The sequence below is a fragment of the Rhineura floridana genome, chromosome 20, assembly GCF_030035675.1.
Source record: "Rhineura floridana isolate rRhiFlo1 chromosome 20, rRhiFlo1.hap2, whole genome shotgun sequence".
In the NCBI taxonomy this organism is placed as follows: Eukaryota; Metazoa; Chordata; class Lepidosauria; order Squamata; family Rhineuridae; genus Rhineura; species Rhineura floridana.
The window spans coordinates 11043980-11065021 of record NC_084499.1 but is presented as its reverse complement, the minus strand read 5'-3'; the positions used below and the strand labels follow the sequence as shown (position 1 = coordinate 11065021).

The window sequence follows — 21042 nt, the reverse complement described above, 5'->3', positions numbered from 1 at the left end:
ATTTCTATTTTCTTTTCCATTTTGTTGGAATTCTCTGACTTTCATAGTCAGGGGTCCTCGAATCCAGTCGTGATACACGTGATTTAGAATGCCCAAATAGGTGTTGTAGCTGAGGTGTATTTTACTGTTAAATGGGCAGCATTTGTAAATATTTGTGTGCACTTTTTTGGATGTTATTATTACATTTATATCCCACCTTTCCTCCAAGGAGCAAAAGGTGGCATGCAAACATGATTTGCCTCCTCCCAATTTTTTCCTCAGAAGAACCCTGTGGGGTAGGTTAGGTTGAGAGACAGTGACTGGACCAAGGTCATCCAGTGAGCTTCATGGCTGAGTGGGGATTTGAAGCCTGATCTCCCAGGTCCTAGTCTGATGCTCTAACCACTACACTACACTGGCTTATTTTGCACAAGGCAGGTCAGCTCCTGGGTTTGAAATGTGATGTATAAATCCTTGCAGGTCAGGACATCTGGGCTTAGGCAGCTATTTTCCCCCCAGCTTCCCTTACAACATAAGAAGAGCCCTTCTAGATCAGGCCAAAGGCCCGTCTAGTCCAGCATCTACAGCGATCAACCAGATGCCCATAATGGGAAGCCCACAAGGAAGACTTGAGTGCAACAGCCCTCTCTACATCTGCTATCCCCAGCAACTGGTATCCAGAAGCCTGCTGCCTCCCACAGGTAGCACATAGCCATTATGACTAGCAGCTATTGATAGCCTTATCCTCTGTGAATTTGTTTAATTCTCTTTGAAAGCACTCCAAGTTGGTGGCCATTGCTGCCTCTTGGGGGTAGCGAACGCCGATAGTTTAACTGTGCAAAGAAGTCCTTTCTTTTGCCTGGCCTGAATCTTCCAACATTCAGCTTCATTGGATGTCCCCGAGTTCTAATATTCTGAGAGAGGGAGAAGAACTTTCCTCTATCCGTGAGGGGAAGCAGCGGGCGAGCTGAGCCTGAATATACTTTTCGCAGTTGGCAAAGGGACTGAGCTGAAAAGGCCAGTTTGGTCCAAGAATCTGTTACCAAGATACAACACTTGCACATTTTTGTTCATTGTGTTTTTTTTTTTAAAAAATTGGACATGTCGTTATATGGTACAAGGCTTGTTGACATTGGAACAATCCCTAAATAAATAGGCTTGCTTAAAAATACCCTTCTCTCCACCCTCTCCTCTTTAATTTTGTCCGGCCTCTCTCTCTCTCTCTCTCTAGAGTAGCTATTGTAAAAAGGGAGATGATTCTGATGCCAGCACCTTCATTCCAAACCAAAAACAGGATGTGGGTCCTCTTCGCTCTGCCCAGTCAGTTTGCGCAATTTGAGCCCCCTGTGGAGATTTTGCCCTGGCCCCCAAATTAGGCAGATTGTTTTGAGTGTTTTTCTGCACAGTGTGGTAAAAAGCTGCCCATCACAGATAAAATTCCTCTTTCTGTTTTTGCTTTGGTAATTTTAGTTTTGCAAATATAGAGAGGGGGGAATGAACTGTTGACAACTGGCACTAACAAAAGCATCCCATCGATCCTGATGTAAAAGTACGAATAGATCTAGGCAGCCGATATGTCTAAATAGGGATTTGAGAAAGATTCGCCGTTATAAGCGATGGATTGTTGTACCTAATGCTAGTCCTACTCAGAATAACCCCATTGGAACTAATGAGTAGAAGTAACTTATGCACATTAATGGGTCTACTGTGAGTTAGGGATGGCTGAATCTATCAATTTTGGTTTCGCATTCTTCCAGTCCTCCACAATTCTACATCAGTTAGTGTATTTTTTTAAAGTCCTCATGAAAATTCAGCAGCATTTCAGAGTGAATTTCTCCTAATATATACATTTTGTTAGGCAATTCTGCAGAATATACACATTTTTGCAAGCATTTTCCCCTAACATAATGCATTTTTGTATGTTATTTTCACTAATATATGTTCCTTGGCAGAAAGGTAGGATATAGATGTAGTATTATTTTCACTGTTATGTACATTCTCATGCACGCTTTTACCTCAGCATATGCATTTTTGTACACATAACTTGGGTGGAAATGGCTTTGCAAAATTTGAAGAAGTGCAAGTCTTGCAGGATGGCTGCGTCTTGGTTTTTGTATTGTTTCGGAAAGTGTGAATTTGGTAAGTTCTCCTTGATATGCAAACCGAATCAAATCCCCCCCCCCCCAATCTCTAATGGTAAACCTGTTTCTGGACTATTCCATTTCAGGCTGCAGGCGGGAGCTCATAGTACTGAATATTCCTTCATAAAATAAACAAATAGATCCCAGCGCATAGAAACGGATAAGGCTAAGCTATAGCTGTTCTCCCTCACATGCTAGATTTCTAAGTGCATATATGGAATGTTGCGCTGTAATTTGTGTGCTTAATTTCGTTTAAAGCAACACAACAGCAGCAGAGCAACAGCAGATGTTGAAATGCGAGTGTGCCAGCGTGTGCGTGCGTTTGCCTAAGAAAGCAGGCTTTTACCCTGCATCAGCATCACTGAGACTTGAGACTTAGTAAAATAAGAAAAGCTACTTTATTTATAGAAATACATAGTAGATAGAAAAGCAAACCTAGTTCTAACTAACTAACTAAGTTGGAGGCTTAACGCCCAGGTGCGGGAGTTAGCCTCATGGCTTGGAGAGAGCAGAGACAAAAGGGATGTCTCTTCTCTTCCGGACAGTCAGAGAAGGAAGGAGTGGAAAGGGCAGAAGGAGGAGGAGCAGGTAAGCTTCCATAAAGACTTAACAGTCAAGTAGCCAGAAGGAAGTCAGTCAGAGCATCACAGGTAAAAGTAAACAAGCCTATCCATCTGGAGGACCCTAGCTCTATCTCCCTTCTGGAGCACAGACAAAAGAACAAAACAGGAGTTGCTCTTGCCCCACCTCCAACATGGAAGGCCATTTCAATCATGTGAACCCTCTGGGATGGATAAGCCCATTCAGATAGACTTGTATGCATGTGCGTGCGTGCATCTAAGAGACAAAAATTGCCCATCTTGGGGAACTGCTGTCTATCATGGTTCTGATCCAGATGTGAATAAATAGATGCTGATATTTAGCCTAGTAAGCAAGCATTAGGGCTGACTTAGCCAATTACCACTGATGCACCACAGTTTAAGAAGGCTATCAACAGACTGGAACATGGCCAGAAGAGGGCAACAAATATGGTGCCCTAGAGACTAAGACCTACAAGGAAAGGTTGACAGAATTGGGTATGTTTTAGCCTGGAGATGAATAACAGGCAAGATGATCTTCATCTTCAGATATTTAAAGGCCGTCACAAAGATGAAGAAGCAAATTTGTTTTCTGTTGCTTCAGACCTGTACCAATTGTTTCAGAATTACAAGATAGTGGGGGCCCATTGGCGCTATACATTTCAAGCAGTATCACACCACTTTAAACAGTCATGGCTTCCCCCAAGGAATCCTGGGGACTGTATTGATTGATTGATAGATTTAATTTCTATTCTGTCCTCCTTCCCAAAGGAGCCCAGAATGGCAACCATAAAACAATTTCACAAAAAGAGGAAGGAAACATACTGGAAACAGTTAAAAAACATTCCAATTCCAACTTAAAACATTCTAAAGCACAGTTAAAATATAGTAAAACACAGTTTAAATTATTCTAAAACACAGCTTTAAAAACAGCCTTTCACCAGTGATCTTCAGGTTGCCAAGAACAGTCCTCTTCAGCCATCCAAAGCCTGGGTAGACAGGAATGTTTTCAAATTCCTCCTGAAAGTCAGTAGTGGATTAACTGGCCTGGCTTGGCTAGGGATGGAAGGCTCTGTCATTTTCGATTCTCTCTGTTTTTCATTTTTTCCAATCTGGAATGTGGTTCTCCACATTTCTGTAGAAATTTTCAAATTTTTGTTTTTTAAAAAAAATTCTCATGACAATTCTTCAGCCTTTCAGAGAAATTTTGTCCTAATAAAAACCATATTGTAGGTGGTTTTGACCTATGTACTCATTTTTGCAAGCAAATTCTCGTCATATAATACATTTTACCTATTGTCACTCATATATTCATTTTATGCACAATTTCCCCAAATATAGTCATTTTTTGTAAATATTGTTTGGTTGGAGAACTGCATTGCAAAATTCGGATAAATGAGAATTTTGAAGGAGCGCGACATTTCAGTTCTCATGTTGTTTCGGAAAGTGCAAATTTGATAAATTCAGCTTTATATGTGAACATAATTTAATTTAATTTCTCCTCCATCCCTAGGCTTGGCCATATAGTGGCTTACTGTGTTCTTTTGTTGAGGCAAGGATGGGAAACCAGTGGTCCTTCAGGTGCTGTGGAACTACAACTCCCATTGCATCTAGCCATTGGCTATGCTGGCAGGACTGGTGGGAAAGAGTCCCCATCTGCATTATACATTTAAGGCAGTATCATACCACTTGAAAGAGTCATGGCTTCCCCCAAATAATCCTGGGAGCTGTAGTTTGTTAGGGGTGCTGAGAGCCCCCCCCATTCTTCTCACAGAGCAACAATTCCCAGAGTTCCCTCAGAAGAGGAGCCACTTTAGGTTCCTCTATGAGGAGAATAGGACTGTCCTAACAACTCTCAGCACCCCTAACAAACTACAGTTCCCAGGATTCTTTGTCATGACTCTTTAAAGTGGTATGATACTGCTTTAAATGTATAGTGCAGATGGGGCCTGGATTTTGACTAACCGTTGAGAAGAACCTGTCGACAGAAACTATTTGATAGTGGAAAAAACTGCCTTGGAAAGTGGTAGATTTTCTCTTGTTGGAGGTTTTTCAATAGAGGCTGAATGGCAACCTATTTGAGATGCCATGGCATTCAATTTGCTGCATTATCAATGAGTGGACAAGATGACCTCTGTGGTTCACTTCCAGCTCTGTGGTTCTATGTCAAGCCAGAGTAGAAAAGTTAGAATTTTATTTTTTATTCTTCAAAAAAACCCCTCAAACACTTCTAAAAAATGCATTTTCAATGTATTTTATTCATTTGCATATATCAATTTAAAACACACTTTATTTGTATGTCAGTTTATTTAAATGCTCTAGGACAGAATAAATAGTCCGCAAGCTCAGTAGTGTCCCTATGCAACACCAAAGTTGCTGGAATCATAGATGGGTACCAAGGAAATGCCCTCCTAAACAGTCTCTCCAGTGATGATCATTTTCGTCTGCTGAAGTAGGAATGGAATCTCTGGTAACTCCCAACGGAAGGTTTTAGACAAACCTGGGTCAAAGTAGATTGGTGGTAAAACCCTGAGGGGAGGGCTAGGTTTATGACACCCCCATCTGGTCTGAAGCAGGATAGTTGAAAAACTGGCTTAGCACCACATCTACTGTTTCTGAGGCCAAATTCTTATAAGTACTTACAGTAAGTGTAGCTGAAATCTAGCTTATTATAAGAAATGATTTTTTTTTTAAAAGAACTCTCTTAGGCCAATTCCATGTGCGCCCATTCCAATTTATGAGGATATAAAACAGGCTCCTTTGGGCTTATTCCTGGCTCAGTACTCTGCTCTTAGAGGTCAACCTTTCTCTGCACTTTCTCTCTGATGAAGACTTTTCTCTCTCTCGACACAAGATGGACATGTAGGAATTGGTATACTGGGTTTATTTCACAGAAAAAATATTTTTCCATGATTAGAGTTTTGGGTCATCTATCCAACCCCGACTCAGGAAAAATCAGGATTCAGAGCATCCTCAGTAGAGGACTGCCCAGCCTGTGCTCAAAGATCTCCAGTGAGGGAGAACCCCCCATCCACTGCACAAGATAATTAGTTTAATTGTGGTAATATTAGATCTTCTGGGCAGCAGGGGTGTAGTCATCTAGCATCTCAAGGGGTCTTAAATCCTTTACTTTTGGGGGGACTAGGGTTCCTATGTCTACGAGCATATCATGCTACGAGCCGAACAGCATGAAAGGGGAGTGTGTTAGCCACTGAAATAATCTTCTAACATGCTTCCTTGTCCTTTTCAGCTGATTGGAGCCAATCAGAGTGAAAGGAGGTGAGTCAGCCACTGAGAAGACTCTTCACAGGAGCTAACACTCCCCTTCCATGCTGATTGGCTCCTAGGAACATTTGTTGTGGGAGAAGGCACCCATGGGAAGGACTGAGGAGTGTGGAGATGATGACGGAGAGCAAGCGAGTGAGGGGTGTGGTGTGACTATCATGAAGGGACCCTGCACTTATGGATTTACCACTATACTACTGCTGGACTGTGGACGATAGCGCACTAGGTCTAATGAGGCACAGTCCTTGCAAGGAGAATTGCAAGCAAAAATCTCAAAGCCACACTCCCTTCCCACACACATACACACTCTCGTCTTTCCATATCAACCTAAAGAGAGAGATCCTGGAGATATTTCTGTCAGTCTCTAGTTCTTTGGCCGCTTTTCAGTTCAGCTTGGCCCTAAGTTTTTAAAGTGATGGCTGCTGCCCATTGGGACTCGTAGGGCAGAAGGCAAGGGAGCACAGTGGTCAGAGCCAGTGACATAGGAGATTGCCTTATACCAAGTCAGATCATCTACCCCAGCATTGCCTACACTGACTGGCAGTGTCTCTGCAGGGAGTCAGGCAGGAGACTCTGCCAGCCCTACCTGGAGATGCCGGGGATTGAACCTGGGAGCTTCTGCAAGCAATGTAGATGTTCCACCATTGAGCGATGGCCTTTCCCCAAATAGCCACCCCCTGACTGGTTCTAAGATGGCAGGCAGGTAGGGGTGGCCGCCTGAGACGGTGCCCCATTTGTTCTAATGGAGCAGCTTCCGCTGACTTATTTGTATAGCTGCAGTGCTGAGGTATCCACAGTATCTTTGCAATGTTGGAGGAGGGGGAGGAAACCATGCCTCTGTGATCTCATTGGTCATGCCTCCATGACCTCCCAGCAGCCCGCTGGATCCAGCAGTCACAGGCTGCCGCTGCCTTTGGAGAATGAGTCGAGAGCACATTTTTGCCCTCTTTCTAAATGGCAACCCTTCAGATCTTTTAAAGAGTGCGAACATCTCCCCGATCAGTCCTTTCCTCTCTGGACAAAACATACCCAGTTCTTTTTTGTCTTTGCTCATAGAATTTGTTTTCCATACCCCCAGCCCATCCTTATTGCTTCTCTTCTAAATGCAATCAAATGTGTCAATACCCTTCTTAAATTGTGGTGTCTGGGACTGCGCTTCAGTGTGGAATAAAGTGGAATTCTTGCTTCTTTTGACTTGGAACTACGGTTCTGTCGATGCACTCTGAAATCATATTTGCCTTTTTTGCAGTTGCATTATACTGCTGGCTCATGATTGGTTTGTGATGGACTTGAGTCCCAAGATCCTTTTCATCTTCTCAGCCAGCTATCCCCCTATATACACACACACAGTTCTTTATCTGGGTAAAACTTTGCATTTGGCTCTATTGAATTTCGTTTCACTGGCATGAGAGATGGCATTTGGACAATCCATCTCAGGCACCAAAACATGTCCAGATGGTCTTCCTACCCTCCTTAAAAGGGCAACTTGAAACATTTTGTAGTGGCCTGCCAGCATTAAAACATTTCCCTTAAAAAGAATATGATAAGATGAAATACTGTAGTTAAATCACATTTCCCCATCATTTTTCTAAGCTGATGAAACTGATGGAACACCTAATCTTTTCCTGGCTCTGGTAGGCAATGTCACTGGGGCTGGCCTTGCCAGAAAGGTAATAGAGGGCAGGGCATGCCGACTCAGTACAGTGGGACTGGAATCCAAGAAGGGGCATGCTCACTGTCTGGGTCGTATTCAACAAGCATTTTCTCAATCAACAGTAAGGTCTCTGTTTTAATTCAGATGCCTCTGTCTCTCCATTTCGCTCACCCCGCCTTGAGCCTTGCAGACTTGGAGCAGACAGATTTATTGGGGTCTTAAACATAATCAGGAACAAATTAGCCTCCGTACAGATCCCTGCTGGCCTGTGCTGGAGCTGTTTGAAGGGCGGCCTTCTCTCTATGCAAGTATGAATTAACTCATCACATTGGAACAAATCCATGTCCTCTTTTTATCCCAAGCACATAATCTTATCAGAGGCCTATTATTTGTATCAGTCACACAGAGGAAGCCACTTGGAGGCATCACATTTAGGTTGCTATTGTTTTTTCAATGCCCTTCAGTGGAAAGAGGATCTCTTGGCCGATACCAGGGGCAGCCAACATGGCCCTCTTCAGAGGGTGATGGTCTACAATGTCCTTCTCCTCTGACCATTGGCCATGCTTGGTAGGGCTAATAAGGGTTGGAGTTCAACAAGCACCATGTTGGCTACCCTTGCCAATGTGCATAAGCAGACAGTTGCCAAGAAAGTTCAACTCAGTCACATTTGACTTGAAAGGAGGAAAATGTCCCCAAAATGAGGAGACTGGTTAAAAAAAGTTGAAAGGGAAAGTCAAGAGGGTCCATATTCTTTCAGAAAGCTCAGCTGGAATGTATACTGCAGATCGCAGAAGGTCCCACCAAGCCCAAAAGGATGCCAGTATGGTTAATAATCAGAGTCAAGGCAGGAAGGCTTCATTCAGAAAATGGAAGTCTTGTTGAAATGAGAACAAAAAGTAACACAAATGTTTGCAAAAGAAATGCAAGCAGAAATTGGGATGCAAAAAAAATGGGGAGAAACATCACTAAAAACATCAAAATCTCAAAATCAATAATAAAACTTCTTTATATACATATTGCAAATAGGAAACCAGCTACGGAGATAGTTGGGCTTTTGGGTGACAAGGAAGTCAAAAGTGTGCTAAAAGTGATTGCAGGGAAGCTGAATGATTTTTTCCCCATCGGTCTTCACTGCGGAAGATGTAGGGCAGATCCTTGTGCCTGGACTAAGCTTTCTCAAGACTCGAATCTGTGGAACTGGGGCAAATAATGGTGGCAACAGACAAGGCTCTAGACCTTATTGACAAATGAAAAATGAACAGAACACCAAGTCCAGATGGTATCCACCCAAAAATCTCCAAAGAACTCAAACATGAAATAGCCGGTGGTCTTAATAAAAATCTGTAATTTGTCCTCAAGATCAGCCTCCATACCTGAGGACTGGAATGTGGACAATGTCATACCAATTTTTAAAAAGGAGGACCAGGAAATTGTATGCCAGTTACCTTCAGATCTGTCCTAGGGGGGGAAACTGGCAGACACCTTTATTAAAAATAGAATTACCAAGCCCGTGGAAGAATGTGCTAAGACTCGGATATTTGATGGTGATGTCCTGATGTCTTGCTTCCAGTGTTAGAGGAAGCCTGCCTCTGGATACTACCTACTGTGCTCATGTCCCGCTTTTGGGCTTTCCATAGGCCACTGTGAGGACAAGATGCTGGACCAGTAGAGGTTGGTCCATGAGGGCAAGTGGGGCACAACCAACCAGCCTCTGCCTTCTTACTTACCACCAGTCTGGGGGTAGCAGCACTACCAGCTTTCTGTTCCTTGGTCTCAACGTTGCCCTTGGAGAACTCAGCAAGGAGACAAAACTAGAATTAGCTGGCTCTGCATCCAATTGACTTGGGCTCCGCCCACTGTTTGGGCCAACTGCATTCTGCCCCAGCAGTGCTGGTGGACCTCAGCCACCTCTGTGCTGAATTAGATGGGCCTTTGGTTCTCATGTCCTAGGCCAGAGAAAGCCAACATGGTGCCCTATAGACATGTTGGACTCTAACTGCCATCACCCCAGCCAGCATGGCAAACAGGGACGATGGGAGTTGTAGTCAAAGGACATCTGGGATACCACAGTTCTCTACCCCTCTGTTAGGACTAGGGATGGGTGAGAAATTTGATCCAGTTCGCATTTCAACCCAAATCTATCAAATTTGCACTTTCTGAGACATTGTGAGAACCGAAATCCAGCATCTGTTGAAATTTGTACTGCTGTTCGCCAGCCAATGTTTACAAAAATGCATATGTTAGGGAAAGTGAGCATCAAATAAATATGAGTGAGAATGGCATGCAGCAAATGCATCATATGATAAGAAATGGCTTGCGAAAATGTATATATCAGACAAAGCTGCCTATAAAAATGTGTTTGTTAGGAGAAATTTGCACAGAAATGCTGGGCAATTTTCATGAGGATTTAAAGAAAAATCTCAAATTGCTGCAGAAATGGGGAGAACTGAATTTCAGATTGGAAACATCAGAAACTGAGAGAAATGAAATGGACGGATCTTTAACAACCCCTGGGAGGCCACAGGTTCTCTGCCCCTGCTCTGCAAGAAGCTGTCTTATTGCTAGCTTAACCATTTATCCATCCAGTCCTGTTTCAACTTTTGCAGAGGCTGTTCAGAGCATTTCGTATCACCTGTGCCCTAATCCTGTTAACTGAAATGTCAGGGATTGAATCTCATGTCTTATACATGCAACACCTGTAACCCTACCACTCTGCATCTCTCTAGTCTCTAGCACACTTGCATGTAAGCACAGGTGAACAGAAACGAAGGTGTCGTGCAAACCGAGCTGAATACTTCATGCTAAGGATGGGATCCTTTGGCCGGTGCCGGTTTGAAAGCTGCTGGTTGAAAAGCATTCCGTCAGCCTAACAGGCCAGTAGCGATTTGAGTTCGTTCTTTGTCCACTAGCCGCTGCTTTTACCCAACTGTTTGTTTTTCCCTTGCAATATTGGCATTAATATTGATAATTTGAAAGGAGATATTGGTATTGTGAAAGAAAATATCAATAAATGAAATATCGCTAACATTATCATTTTTAATATCAATATTTTGAGGTGGGTGGGTTTTTTTAAAAAAAATACACTTTTGAAAATAGCCACGGAAAATTGTTACATAAAAATCCAATCTCCAAAGATAGAGAATAAGCAAATTAATAGAAAATTTGGTACCAAATCCAAATTGGGCGGAATTCTAGCTCATCCCTGACAGCAAGTGCAGAGGATTGAGATCACAGGGAGAAGACAAAAGATTAAAGCCTTTAACCCACCATCACCACCACGGCCCCAATCCAAATCTGCCCCCCACACACACATATATGCCTGCTGTTTATGCTATGCATTTAGAAAAGCACATTCACACAATTAGTATTGGATTTACGTCTGGCTGGGCCTTTTAGGCAGTCATTTGTGATGCTTCCAAGGAAAAGATTTTGAGGGATTTCATGGGGCCTCCATGAAAGTGTTCACAGGCAATCCCAAGAACCACACGGTTCAAACAATCCAGTCTCAGTTGCTGATATATCTGTGTACAAGTAGTCTGTATCAGAGGTGGAAAATCTCCCCCCCCCGGGCCGCACTCCCTTCTGGGGGCCACATGCCAGGGTGGGCGGGGCCAGAGGCAAACATGAGCAGAGCAATAAATGTAAATTTTACCTTTGTTCAGTAGGTTCGTTTCTACACACACTCTCACACACCCCTCTCTATCCTGAATCTGGACAAGCAACAGGCATGATCAGAGCAAGGACACATTCCTGCCAGGCAGAAACACTCAAGGTCTGGAGGGCCACATTTGTCTCCTGGGCCTGAGGCTCCCCACCTATGATCAAGATGGTCCATTCTGCCTTTATGGAATATGTGACTGCTCTTCTGTATCAATGCACTGGCTATTGATCTGTTTCTGGGCACAATTAGGGCTGGCTGTTCCCTTTCAAGTTCTAAGTGGCTTGGGATGAAGATACTTGAAGGAGCATCTCTTTGTGTCATGTGATCCTGATCCTCCACTTTTGTGCCTCCCTCTGATGTGTAACTGGCAGGAGCTAGGAATGGAAGAAGCCATTGATTTCCGTTCCAACCCCTGTTGGTTGCGTGAAGAGCTGTTTCTGTTCCGCTGCAAGTTCAACTTTGAACCAGAGCTATGTCTTGCTGTCTGCTGTGGAGGAGTTTTTACATAATTCCATATTCCACAGCATGCATTTCAGTACTAAGGAAATGGAATGCAAATGGGGGGGAAGACACATTGGTTACATATTGGTTGTGGACTGAAAAAAGTTGCAATAGCTAATACCAAACATTTTTGTTGGACTGAATTTAATTCTGAGCATGGGACAAATGATAGAACGCCAGCAATTGGCACTCATGTTTCCAAAATGGCTGATGGTGATGTCAACTATATATTTCTCTAATGGCCAAACTACATGTGATGTTGGTCAAGTAAGCTCCACCCTTAAGCACATGAGTGCTTTTTCTCAAATAGACAGTGCAGCCGCCGCCCCATCTAGATTGGGGCCCCAACGTGGAGGCGTAGGGGGCTGTAACCCTTTTTCCCCACTGTGGGCGTTTATTAACCCCTTAGTATATAAAAATCTCTAAGTGTTGTGTACAATATATATACATACTTAAAAGTGTTCAGAATGCCCCAAAAATTGTGTATTCCACCCAATGTACTTTAAGTTGAAATTGGTTATGTTGTGATTATGGATTCCTCCAACCTCCTCTGATGCACTGTGTTGTATTGAATTGTGGTGTGTTTGGTTTCCTTCTTGTGTTATTTGTATGTTTTGTGTACAGTGTTGTATGTTGTGTCTTCTAATAAATTCTTTTTTTTAAAAAAAATGGCCAAAAGAAGTCTATTTCGAAGGTACCGTTCTTGGAAATGCAAATTGCAGGCATGGGGTGGTAACCTGCATTGGGCCCACAGCAAGGACAAATCTCTGCTATTGTAGTTGTCCAGATTATGCCCACCCAATGCTGGTTTATTATTATTATTATTATTATTATTTAAATGATTGTTTTAAATGTAATAAAATAAGTTCAGAATGACTGTAAAATAATGTGTACATGGAAATGACTTGATTTTCTGCTTAAAATATATATATATATATCCTAAGGGTATATTTAACCAATATATACTCAGAGTAGACCCACTGAAATGAATGAAATTAAATTAATAATGTCCATTCATTGAATTGCATTGTGTCCATTGTTAGTCCTGTGCAGAGTAGAGCTGTTGAGATGCATGGAAATGACTAATTTAGGTCCTTTAATTTCCATGCGTCTACTTTGAGTACACTTTCAGTAGCTTGCCTTGCTGCAATCCAACGCATGCCTACTCAGAAGTAAGCTTCATCGGGCTCCAGGTAAGTGTGTACTGGATTGCAGCCTTAGTTGGACAGAACCCATTGGATCTATGCTAAGCAGGGCTAACCTTGGATGTTTGGTGGAAATTCCAAGGATTTTCACATTTCTTTCTGTGCAAAGGGGGGAAAAAAAACCTGGTCTCGGACAGCAAACTTTGAATAATTTACCCCTTGGTGCCCCCCCCATCCTTTTTTGAAGGAAGAGTAAAGGATTAGAAGTCCTATTGTGGAAAAGCCCCAGCGGGAGGCGGTTATTAGGCTGCAGAGCCTTTATTGTCTGACTCCTTCCCAGATTTTCTTTTCCAACCACCACGCAATTAAGGGATTGGATCTCGATGCTTGTGGGGGCGGGGGGGGGAGGAGGAGGAAGAGTCATTAGGTAATTGAATGGTAATGATCAGATTTATTCTGGCATTTGCAGTGCTATTTCACTGTGTAAGTTTAGAAGGAAAGTGAACAGGGGAGGGTCTGCTCTTTGGACAGGATTCAGTGGGAAGGAGCTGCTGTGTTTTCTGACGCCCACCAGCAGTGGCACTTATTAGGGTCTCTTTACCCTCAGGCCAGCAGATCCGATAGGCCGAGGGTCCCCAAACTGTGGTCCCTGGACCACCAGTGCTCGGCGAGCGTCATTCAGGTGGTCTGTGGGGTGTCTGTGGATTTTTGGCTGAAGATGGGAGATGGCACATCCCATCGCATTAAATGTTCATACTGATTTTTTAATTTTGCGTTAACTCTTTTATTTCTTATGCTGTATTTCACTGTGTTGCAACTTGCATTCTGTGGGATTCAAGGATAAAATGCAATAGATGAGAAATAGAAGAAGCAATTGAAATACAGTTAAAAATCATGCAGCGTCTAGCACACAGCACATTTCAGTTGCTACAACGGGCAGCAAAATAATGAAGCAGTCCACCAAGACCCTCAGCAATTGTCAAGTGGTCCATGGAAAAAAAGGTTTGGGAGCCACTGCCGCAGGCTGATTACCCGTGGCCAGCAGTGCAGTGGCAAATTCAGGTCCCTTCATGATAGTCATAGCCACGCCCCCTCCCATTCTTTTTTTTCCTGCTGGGTTGAGAATGAGATCCCTGCTAATGCCTTCACCCACAACAACAGATGTCCCTAGGAGCCAAAAGGCATGAAAGAGTCTTCTCAGTGGCCTGCTCACCTCCTTTCACTGTGATTGGCTCCAATCATCAGGGAAGGATAAGGAAGCATGTTACAGGACTCTTCTCAGTGGCTAACATACTTCCCTTTCATGCTGATTAGCTCACAGGATGCTGGAGACAGAGGGACCCTGCTGGGACCCTGCCCCCAAAACGTAAAGAGTCTAAGACCCCCTGAGTCCCTGGACGACTACACCCCTGCCTGCGGCGAACACACGCTCCTGCCTTCAGAGGTGAGATGGGAGCCACCAGCGATAGGGCCTTTACAGTGGTGGCACCCATTTCATGGAACCTTCCCCAGAGAGGCTCACTAGGCATCTACAGGCGGAAACTGTAGCTCAGTGGTGGACATCTGCTTTGTATGCAGAAGGTCCCAAGTTCAATCCTTGGCATTTCCAGGTAGCGCCGGGGCCATGGACAGACCTTCTCTGAAACCCAGGAGAGCCACGGACAGTCAGTGTGGATGATACTGAGCTAAGAAGAGCAATGGTCAGAGAGTGGATGTTCCTAACTCAAGATCCCAACCATTATATTGGGGAAGGCCATCGTTCAGTGGCAAGTCATCTGCTTTGTGTGCAGGAGGTCCCAGGTTCAATCACCATAATCTCCAGGTAGGGCTGGGAGAGACCCCCTGCCTGAAACCCTGGAGAGCCTCTGCCAGTCAGTGTAGACAATACTGAGCTAGATGAGCCAATGGTCTGCCTCAGTGTAAGGCTGCTTCCTACGTCCCAGCGTTCCTAATGGCCTATCCTTTCTGCGCCAAACCAAGACCTTTTTTCTTTTTTCTGGACTCCTAAAGCTCATGAGTTATAAAATGTTTTGAATCTGCTATTTTTAGCTGCAAGTCTCATTATTTATTTTATTCTCTCTCTGTTATACTGATTTTGTATCATGGTTTATCTTGTGGTTAACCTCCCTGGGAACTAGCTAGTCAAAGCGCTGCATACAAACCCAAAACATAAATCAATAGATACATTTAAGAACTAAATATTTGCCACCACAGGCTAAATACTTTCACACTTTTCGCCCTCACTCTCCAACCCATCCAGGCTTTTGCCCTGAGTGATAACATTGCCAGGGATATGCTAGAATTCAAATTTGGTACAGAATTTCCCATTCATTTGCTTATCCTTCATGGTCACAGGTTGGATTTTTATGCAGTGATTTTCCACGACTATTTTCAAAAACACTTTTCTTTTTTAAAAAATCCACCTCTAAAATATCAACAGTAAGAACGATAATTTTATCAATATTTACTTTCATTTATCGGTTTCCTTTAAATATATCAATATTTCCTTTAAAAAATCATTACCAGTATCAACACGTTTTGCAATGTTTCTGCAGGAAATTTACAATTTTTTTTTTAAAAAAATCTTCATGAAAATTGTCCAGCATTTTAGTGCAAATTTCTCCTAACAAGCACATTTTTATAGGCAGTTTTAACTAATGTACACATTTTTGAAGCAAATTCTTCCAATGTAATGATTTTTGCATGTTATTTTCACTCCTGGATTCATTTTATGCGCACCTTTGTAAGCACTGGTTGGCTGGCAAACTGCCCTGCAAAATTCAAACCTGTGAAGTTTGAAGGGTGGCTGTGTCTCGGTTCTCATATTGTTTTGGGAAGTGCACATTTGATAGATTTGACTTGAAATGTGAGCAGAATAGAATTTCCCACCAATCCCCAACCCCAGCCAACATGGGCCATAGTCAGGGATGCTGGGAGTTATAGTCCAGCAACATCTGGAGGGCCACAGCCACCCCCGTGTTAGCGATCCCAATTTGTGAAGGACTGAGTTTGGGGACTGAAATCTGCAAAACGTCAGCTGCTCAAATGGATAAGATCTCACCAAGCCATCCACAAGAAGTCACAGGAAGCTGCCTTTGACAGAGTCAGAGCTTTGCTCCTTGTAGCTTAGTATTGTCTACCTTACGTGGAGATGCCAGCAATTGAACCCGGGACTTGTTGTTATATGTCTTCAAGTCGATTATGACTTATGGCAACCCTATGAATCTTTTTTGGATATATTCATAGGGTTTTCATGGTAAGAGGTATTCTGAGGTGGTTTACCATTGTCTTCCTCTAAGCCTACGGCACCCGGTATTCCCAGGCGGTCTCCCATCCAAGTACAAACCAGGCCTGACCCTGCTTAGCTTCCGAGAGCAGACAAGATCAGGCGGGTTCAGGGTAGTATGGCCGTAGGCTTGACCTGGAACTATTTCCATGCAAAGCAGATACTCTTCCACTGAGCTACGACCCTTTCCCGTAGGGGCAGTGCTTTACAGTGGACAAGAAAACCAAGGAGTGTGCCCTGGTGTGAAAGTTTTGACACACATACAGAGAGAGAGAGAGAGAGAGAGCGCAGCGGGTTATGCCCATGGAAAGTGATCTTTCCCCTTCAGCTAAATGTCTCATTGACTGGTGCAAAAGGATCTTTGTCCGGGTGTAGAGGACACCCCCCCTTTTCCCATCTCCTCTGCTACTGCCTGCTCCGCTGTCTCTGGGTAAACAGAGGCCTCCGTTCTCTGGGGCGGTTCATTTGGAAGCCCTTGTCCTTGCTAAACTTGATGTTTCGCAAGTGTCATTTAAGAAGAGGAAAAAGAACAACTCCAGGGGCCTGGAGCCTCTTTTGTGCTGGCACAGAGCCGCTGAAATCAGCCGGACTCTGCCAGCAGCTCATTTCCTTCATTGCTCTTTTTCAATCCCTATGTAGAAATTTTGGGGTTTTTTTATACTGTGTGTTTATTTTTATTTACTTATATAATTTTGCACAGGTTCATGTCAGATGTGTGTGCGAGTGCGGATACAGATATAGGAATAAAAACTTGGGGGGGGAGTTGGATAGGAACATAGGAGGCTGCCATTGGTCCATCTAGCTCAGTATTGCCTGCACTGACTGGCAGAGGCTCTCCAGGGTTTCAGACAGGGCCCTTCCTGGAGATGCTGGGGTTTGAACCTGGGACATTCGGCATGCAAGGCAGATGCTCTGTTGCTGAGCTGCAGCACTTAATGTGTAACATGACACACTAATCATCGAGCACAAGGAAGCGATGGCCACCAACTTGGACAGTTTTAACAGAGGACTGGATAGCTTCAAGCAGGGTAAGGCCATCAACTATCCCGAACTATGGAACAGTCTCCCCGAGGAAGTACGCCTGGCGCCGACTCTGCTCTCCTTCCGGCGCCAGGTCAAAACCTTCCTATTCTCTGAAGCATTTTAAGTTACACTGATTTACTTTTAAAAATGTTTATTGTATTGGATTGTTGATTGTATTTTAGTATTATTTTGTTATTCATTGTATTTTTATGCTATTTTATGTTCACCGCCCAGAGAGCTATTGCTAGTCGGGCGGTATATAAATTTAATAAATAATAATAATAATAATAAAATAATCAATGGCTGCTAGACACCATGGCCATGTTCTGTCTCCACTGTTGGAGGCTGTATGCCTCCAAATACCACTGGTGAGGATTGCTAGTGGGTAGAGTGCTGTCTGAGAACAGGGTGCTGGACTAGATGGTCTTTTGGTCTAATCTGTGTTCCCCTACTGCAGGGCTGTGGAACCTATGACCCTCCAGATGTTGTTGGACTCCAACTCACATCAGCCAGCACGGCCAAAGATCAGGGATGATGGGAGTTGGAGTTCAGCAATGTCTGGAGGTCCACAGGTTCCACACAAGCCTGGCACCAGTGGGTGGCCAGGGTGGGCACTGACCGAGGGCCCCTGCCGCTAGCGGAGGGCCCCTGCATCTGGGAGGGTGGAGCTCCCACTCCACAATCCCCTCCAGCATTGGGTCACAGGCCAGACCCAGACAGTGTTACAGGTTGTGGAGCAAGAGCTCTACTCTCCCAGCTGCCATCACCCCCACATATGCGCTCATCGGCGGGTGCTTAAATATGCCTGGTTGTTTCATCACGCACGTTAGCGTGCATACCTGCCATTACCCAATGCCCCTGCTGTCATTTTGGGTGATAGCAGGCATGCACACTGATGCATGAGGTGGTATAACTGGGGGGGGGACCTATGGCACGCTGGTGCCAGCCCTGGTTCCACATCTCTCTCTTACTGAGTGCATGGATGGGCAACATCTCAGTGGTGGACCACTTGCTTTGAATACAAAGGGTCCCAGATTCAGTCCTTGGCATCTCCAGCTAAAGCAGGGTGAAGAACCTCTTTCCTATAAAGAGCCATTGTTGACCCATGGAAAAAAGTCAGCCAGGGCCATGGAAAAAGTCAGCCAGCTGACATGATAAGTTAATCATGCCCCCTAATTTCAGTGGGTTTCCTCCGAGTATGACTAGCATGGGATACAATCCATCAACAGATAGATTTCATTATTGGTAATGAATGATTTAAAAATAAAAATGAAAGGATGATGGAAAGGATTAGAGATGTAAAAAACCTCAAAAATTTCTAAAACAACAGCAAAAAATTGTAAATAAATAAAATGAATAAAGGGAGGAGGCAAACGATAGGGAAAATGAGGAAAGGGGAAATTAAATCATGGTTCAGTTATGAACTTCCATGATTTGGAGGATCACCTATATCATGGACCATACTCCATTATGGGCAGACTTCTGAGGACCACTCGCCTATGTCAGGCAGGGCCAGTTGCAAAAGTGGCCAGAACAGCGGACATAAATGCCAGCTTTGTCCAGTTGGTTAATTTCTATACACACTCACACACCCCTTTCTGTTCTCCATCCAACAAGTAAGAGACACTGTCATTGTTCAAGGATATATTTGTTGTTGTTGTTATGTGCCTTCAAGTCGATTCTGACTTATGGCGACCCTATGAATCAGTGACCTCCAAGAGCATCTGTTGTGAACTGCCCTGTTCAGATCTTGTAAGTTCAGGTCTTTAGCTTCCTTGATGGAATCAATCCATCTCTTGTTTGGCCTTCCTCTTTTTCTACTCCCTTCTGTTTTTCCCAGTGTGATTGTCTTTTCTAGTGAATCATGTCTTCTCATGATGTGTCCAAAGTATGATAACTTCAGTTTCATTTTTGGGGTCAGAGGCAGGGCCAGTGAGGGGTGTGGCCTAGGGACAGAGGGTGTGGTCTGGGCTGAGTTCCGCGGGTCACATAGAGAGGCATTGAGGGTCACACCTGGGCTCCTAATCTAAACTGAGCCAGTGTCTCAGCATTCCAAAGACAACTGCAATCGCCTTGACCCCAAACTGCCAGTGATCAAGTGTGAACTGTGAGAGAGGTAGTGGTCTTCCAGCTACTCTTCCAACAGAGAATCATTGGTTTACTTTAAAGTGTGTGAACACACCCAGAAGTACCAGAGGATTTGTGTAGATGTGTACATTTTATAAACTGTAATGCATGTCAGCAATTCCCTGACTCACTCACTGTGCCCTCTGTCAATTCAAGCCTTTGACAAGTTGGCGGTGGGAAGGGGGAGTAGACGATATTATGAAAACCCAGACTTTGATGGAAGCAGAGCACATCGTGCCCAGCGAGTAAATTCATGCAAATGATTCTCGTTCACATAATTTATTCTTATGACAAGAGCCCCGGTTTTCCAAGGGCACCGTTCCCATTTGCTTGCTAGGTCTAAGCAGATAATGCTTTCACTGGGCTTTTTTCTTGAGAAACGACATTTACATCCATCTTGATTATTCCCTCCCTCTTCCCGCAGATGAACCGAGCAGATGCTACTTCCATGACGGTGATGGTGTGTGTGAAGAGTTTGAGCAGATGACCAGCATCATAGACTGTGGGGTCTACACACCCAAAGGCTTCCTGGACCAATGGGCATCCAACGTGTCAGTCTCACATCATGATGAACGATGTCCGGGATTGGTGGTGATAGGCCAGCCGGCAGCCAATCAAGTAAGGATAGCGGACGGTAATTGGACGTATTCAACAGTGAAGTCATGCAGCCAATTGAGTCTTTTAGATTCTCTCGCTCTCCCTCTCTGCCAGGGTTGGGCGGGTTGAGCCAAAGCTCTGCGGCACAGCACGTGCTTTGCATGCTGGTGGCCCCAGGTTCAATCCCTGGCATCTCCAGGTACAAGAATTTCAAGCTGAGACAACCATGTCTGGGACCAATAGAGGCTAGTGTCCATTGAGACTGGTAGACAGAATGGAGGGAGCCCAACAGTAGGTGGAGTCAGAGCCAATGCCATGCGGAGCCATCTCATCCTCCTTTTGTCCCCAACCTCCTGCCTGCTGAGTTTTGCAGGGGCAACACTGAGACTGAGCAGGAGGAGAAAGCTGACAGCCAGGGGCACCCCCAGGGCTGGTTGCAAGGAAGAAGGCCGGCAGGTGGGGTCAGCTGAGGGCAGACTGAGTCTAGTGGGGCAATGCACTAAGCACCCTAATGCAGCAGCCTCCGCTGCCTGAGATCTTGGAGAACTACTTCCAGTTGGAATAGACTGTACGAAGACGGACAGATGGCGCCTCTCTTATACCTGGTCAGTCCCTTTGTCCCAACTGCCCAGAGTTGTCAGCGATTCAAGCTTGTGCCAGAATGAAATCAGCAATCTTTCAGGTGCTACAAGACTCTTTGTCTATCTGACTAGGAGCAGCTCCCCAGGGTCTCAGCAAAGGGCCCTTGTTATCACCCTGCCATCCAATCCCTTGAGCTGGCGATGCCGAGGATTAAACGTGTGGTGCTCTGCCTGCAAAACATGCATTTTGCTGCTTAGCTATGGTCAGTCTTATGCTTACAAGCTCAGGAAATGGCCATGATTGCAAAATAGCCTTTCTTCCCCTAATGGACCCTAAAGGCCCGACTGATCATTACCTTGTGGACCACTAGAATAGTGCTCTCCGTGTGTGCCCCTCCATAACCACTAGAATAGTTTTCTCCATTAGAAAACGTAATATACAAAATATGGGGGGGGGGGAGAGATCAAATACATCAGGGAATAA

General features: G+C 44.3%; 1 protein-coding gene and 1 non-coding gene across 2 annotated transcripts in view; one reads left to right on the top strand and one right to left on the bottom strand.

Moving 5' to 3' along the window:
- The window catches only part of PAPPA (pappalysin 1), a 284791-nt gene that overhangs the window by 129296 nt on the left and 134453 nt on the right, over positions 1–21042 (top strand). The window contains exon 10 of the mRNA XM_061604307.1: positions 19805–19998. Coding sequence (XP_061460291.1) covers positions 19805–19998 — 194 coding nt within the window. The remainder of the gene's footprint in view (positions 1–19804; positions 19999–21042) is intronic.
- Positions 16242–16360, bottom strand: LOC133374027 (5S ribosomal RNA). Its single transcript, XR_009759796.1, has one exon. It is a non-coding gene; the product is annotated as a 5S ribosomal RNA (ribosomal RNA).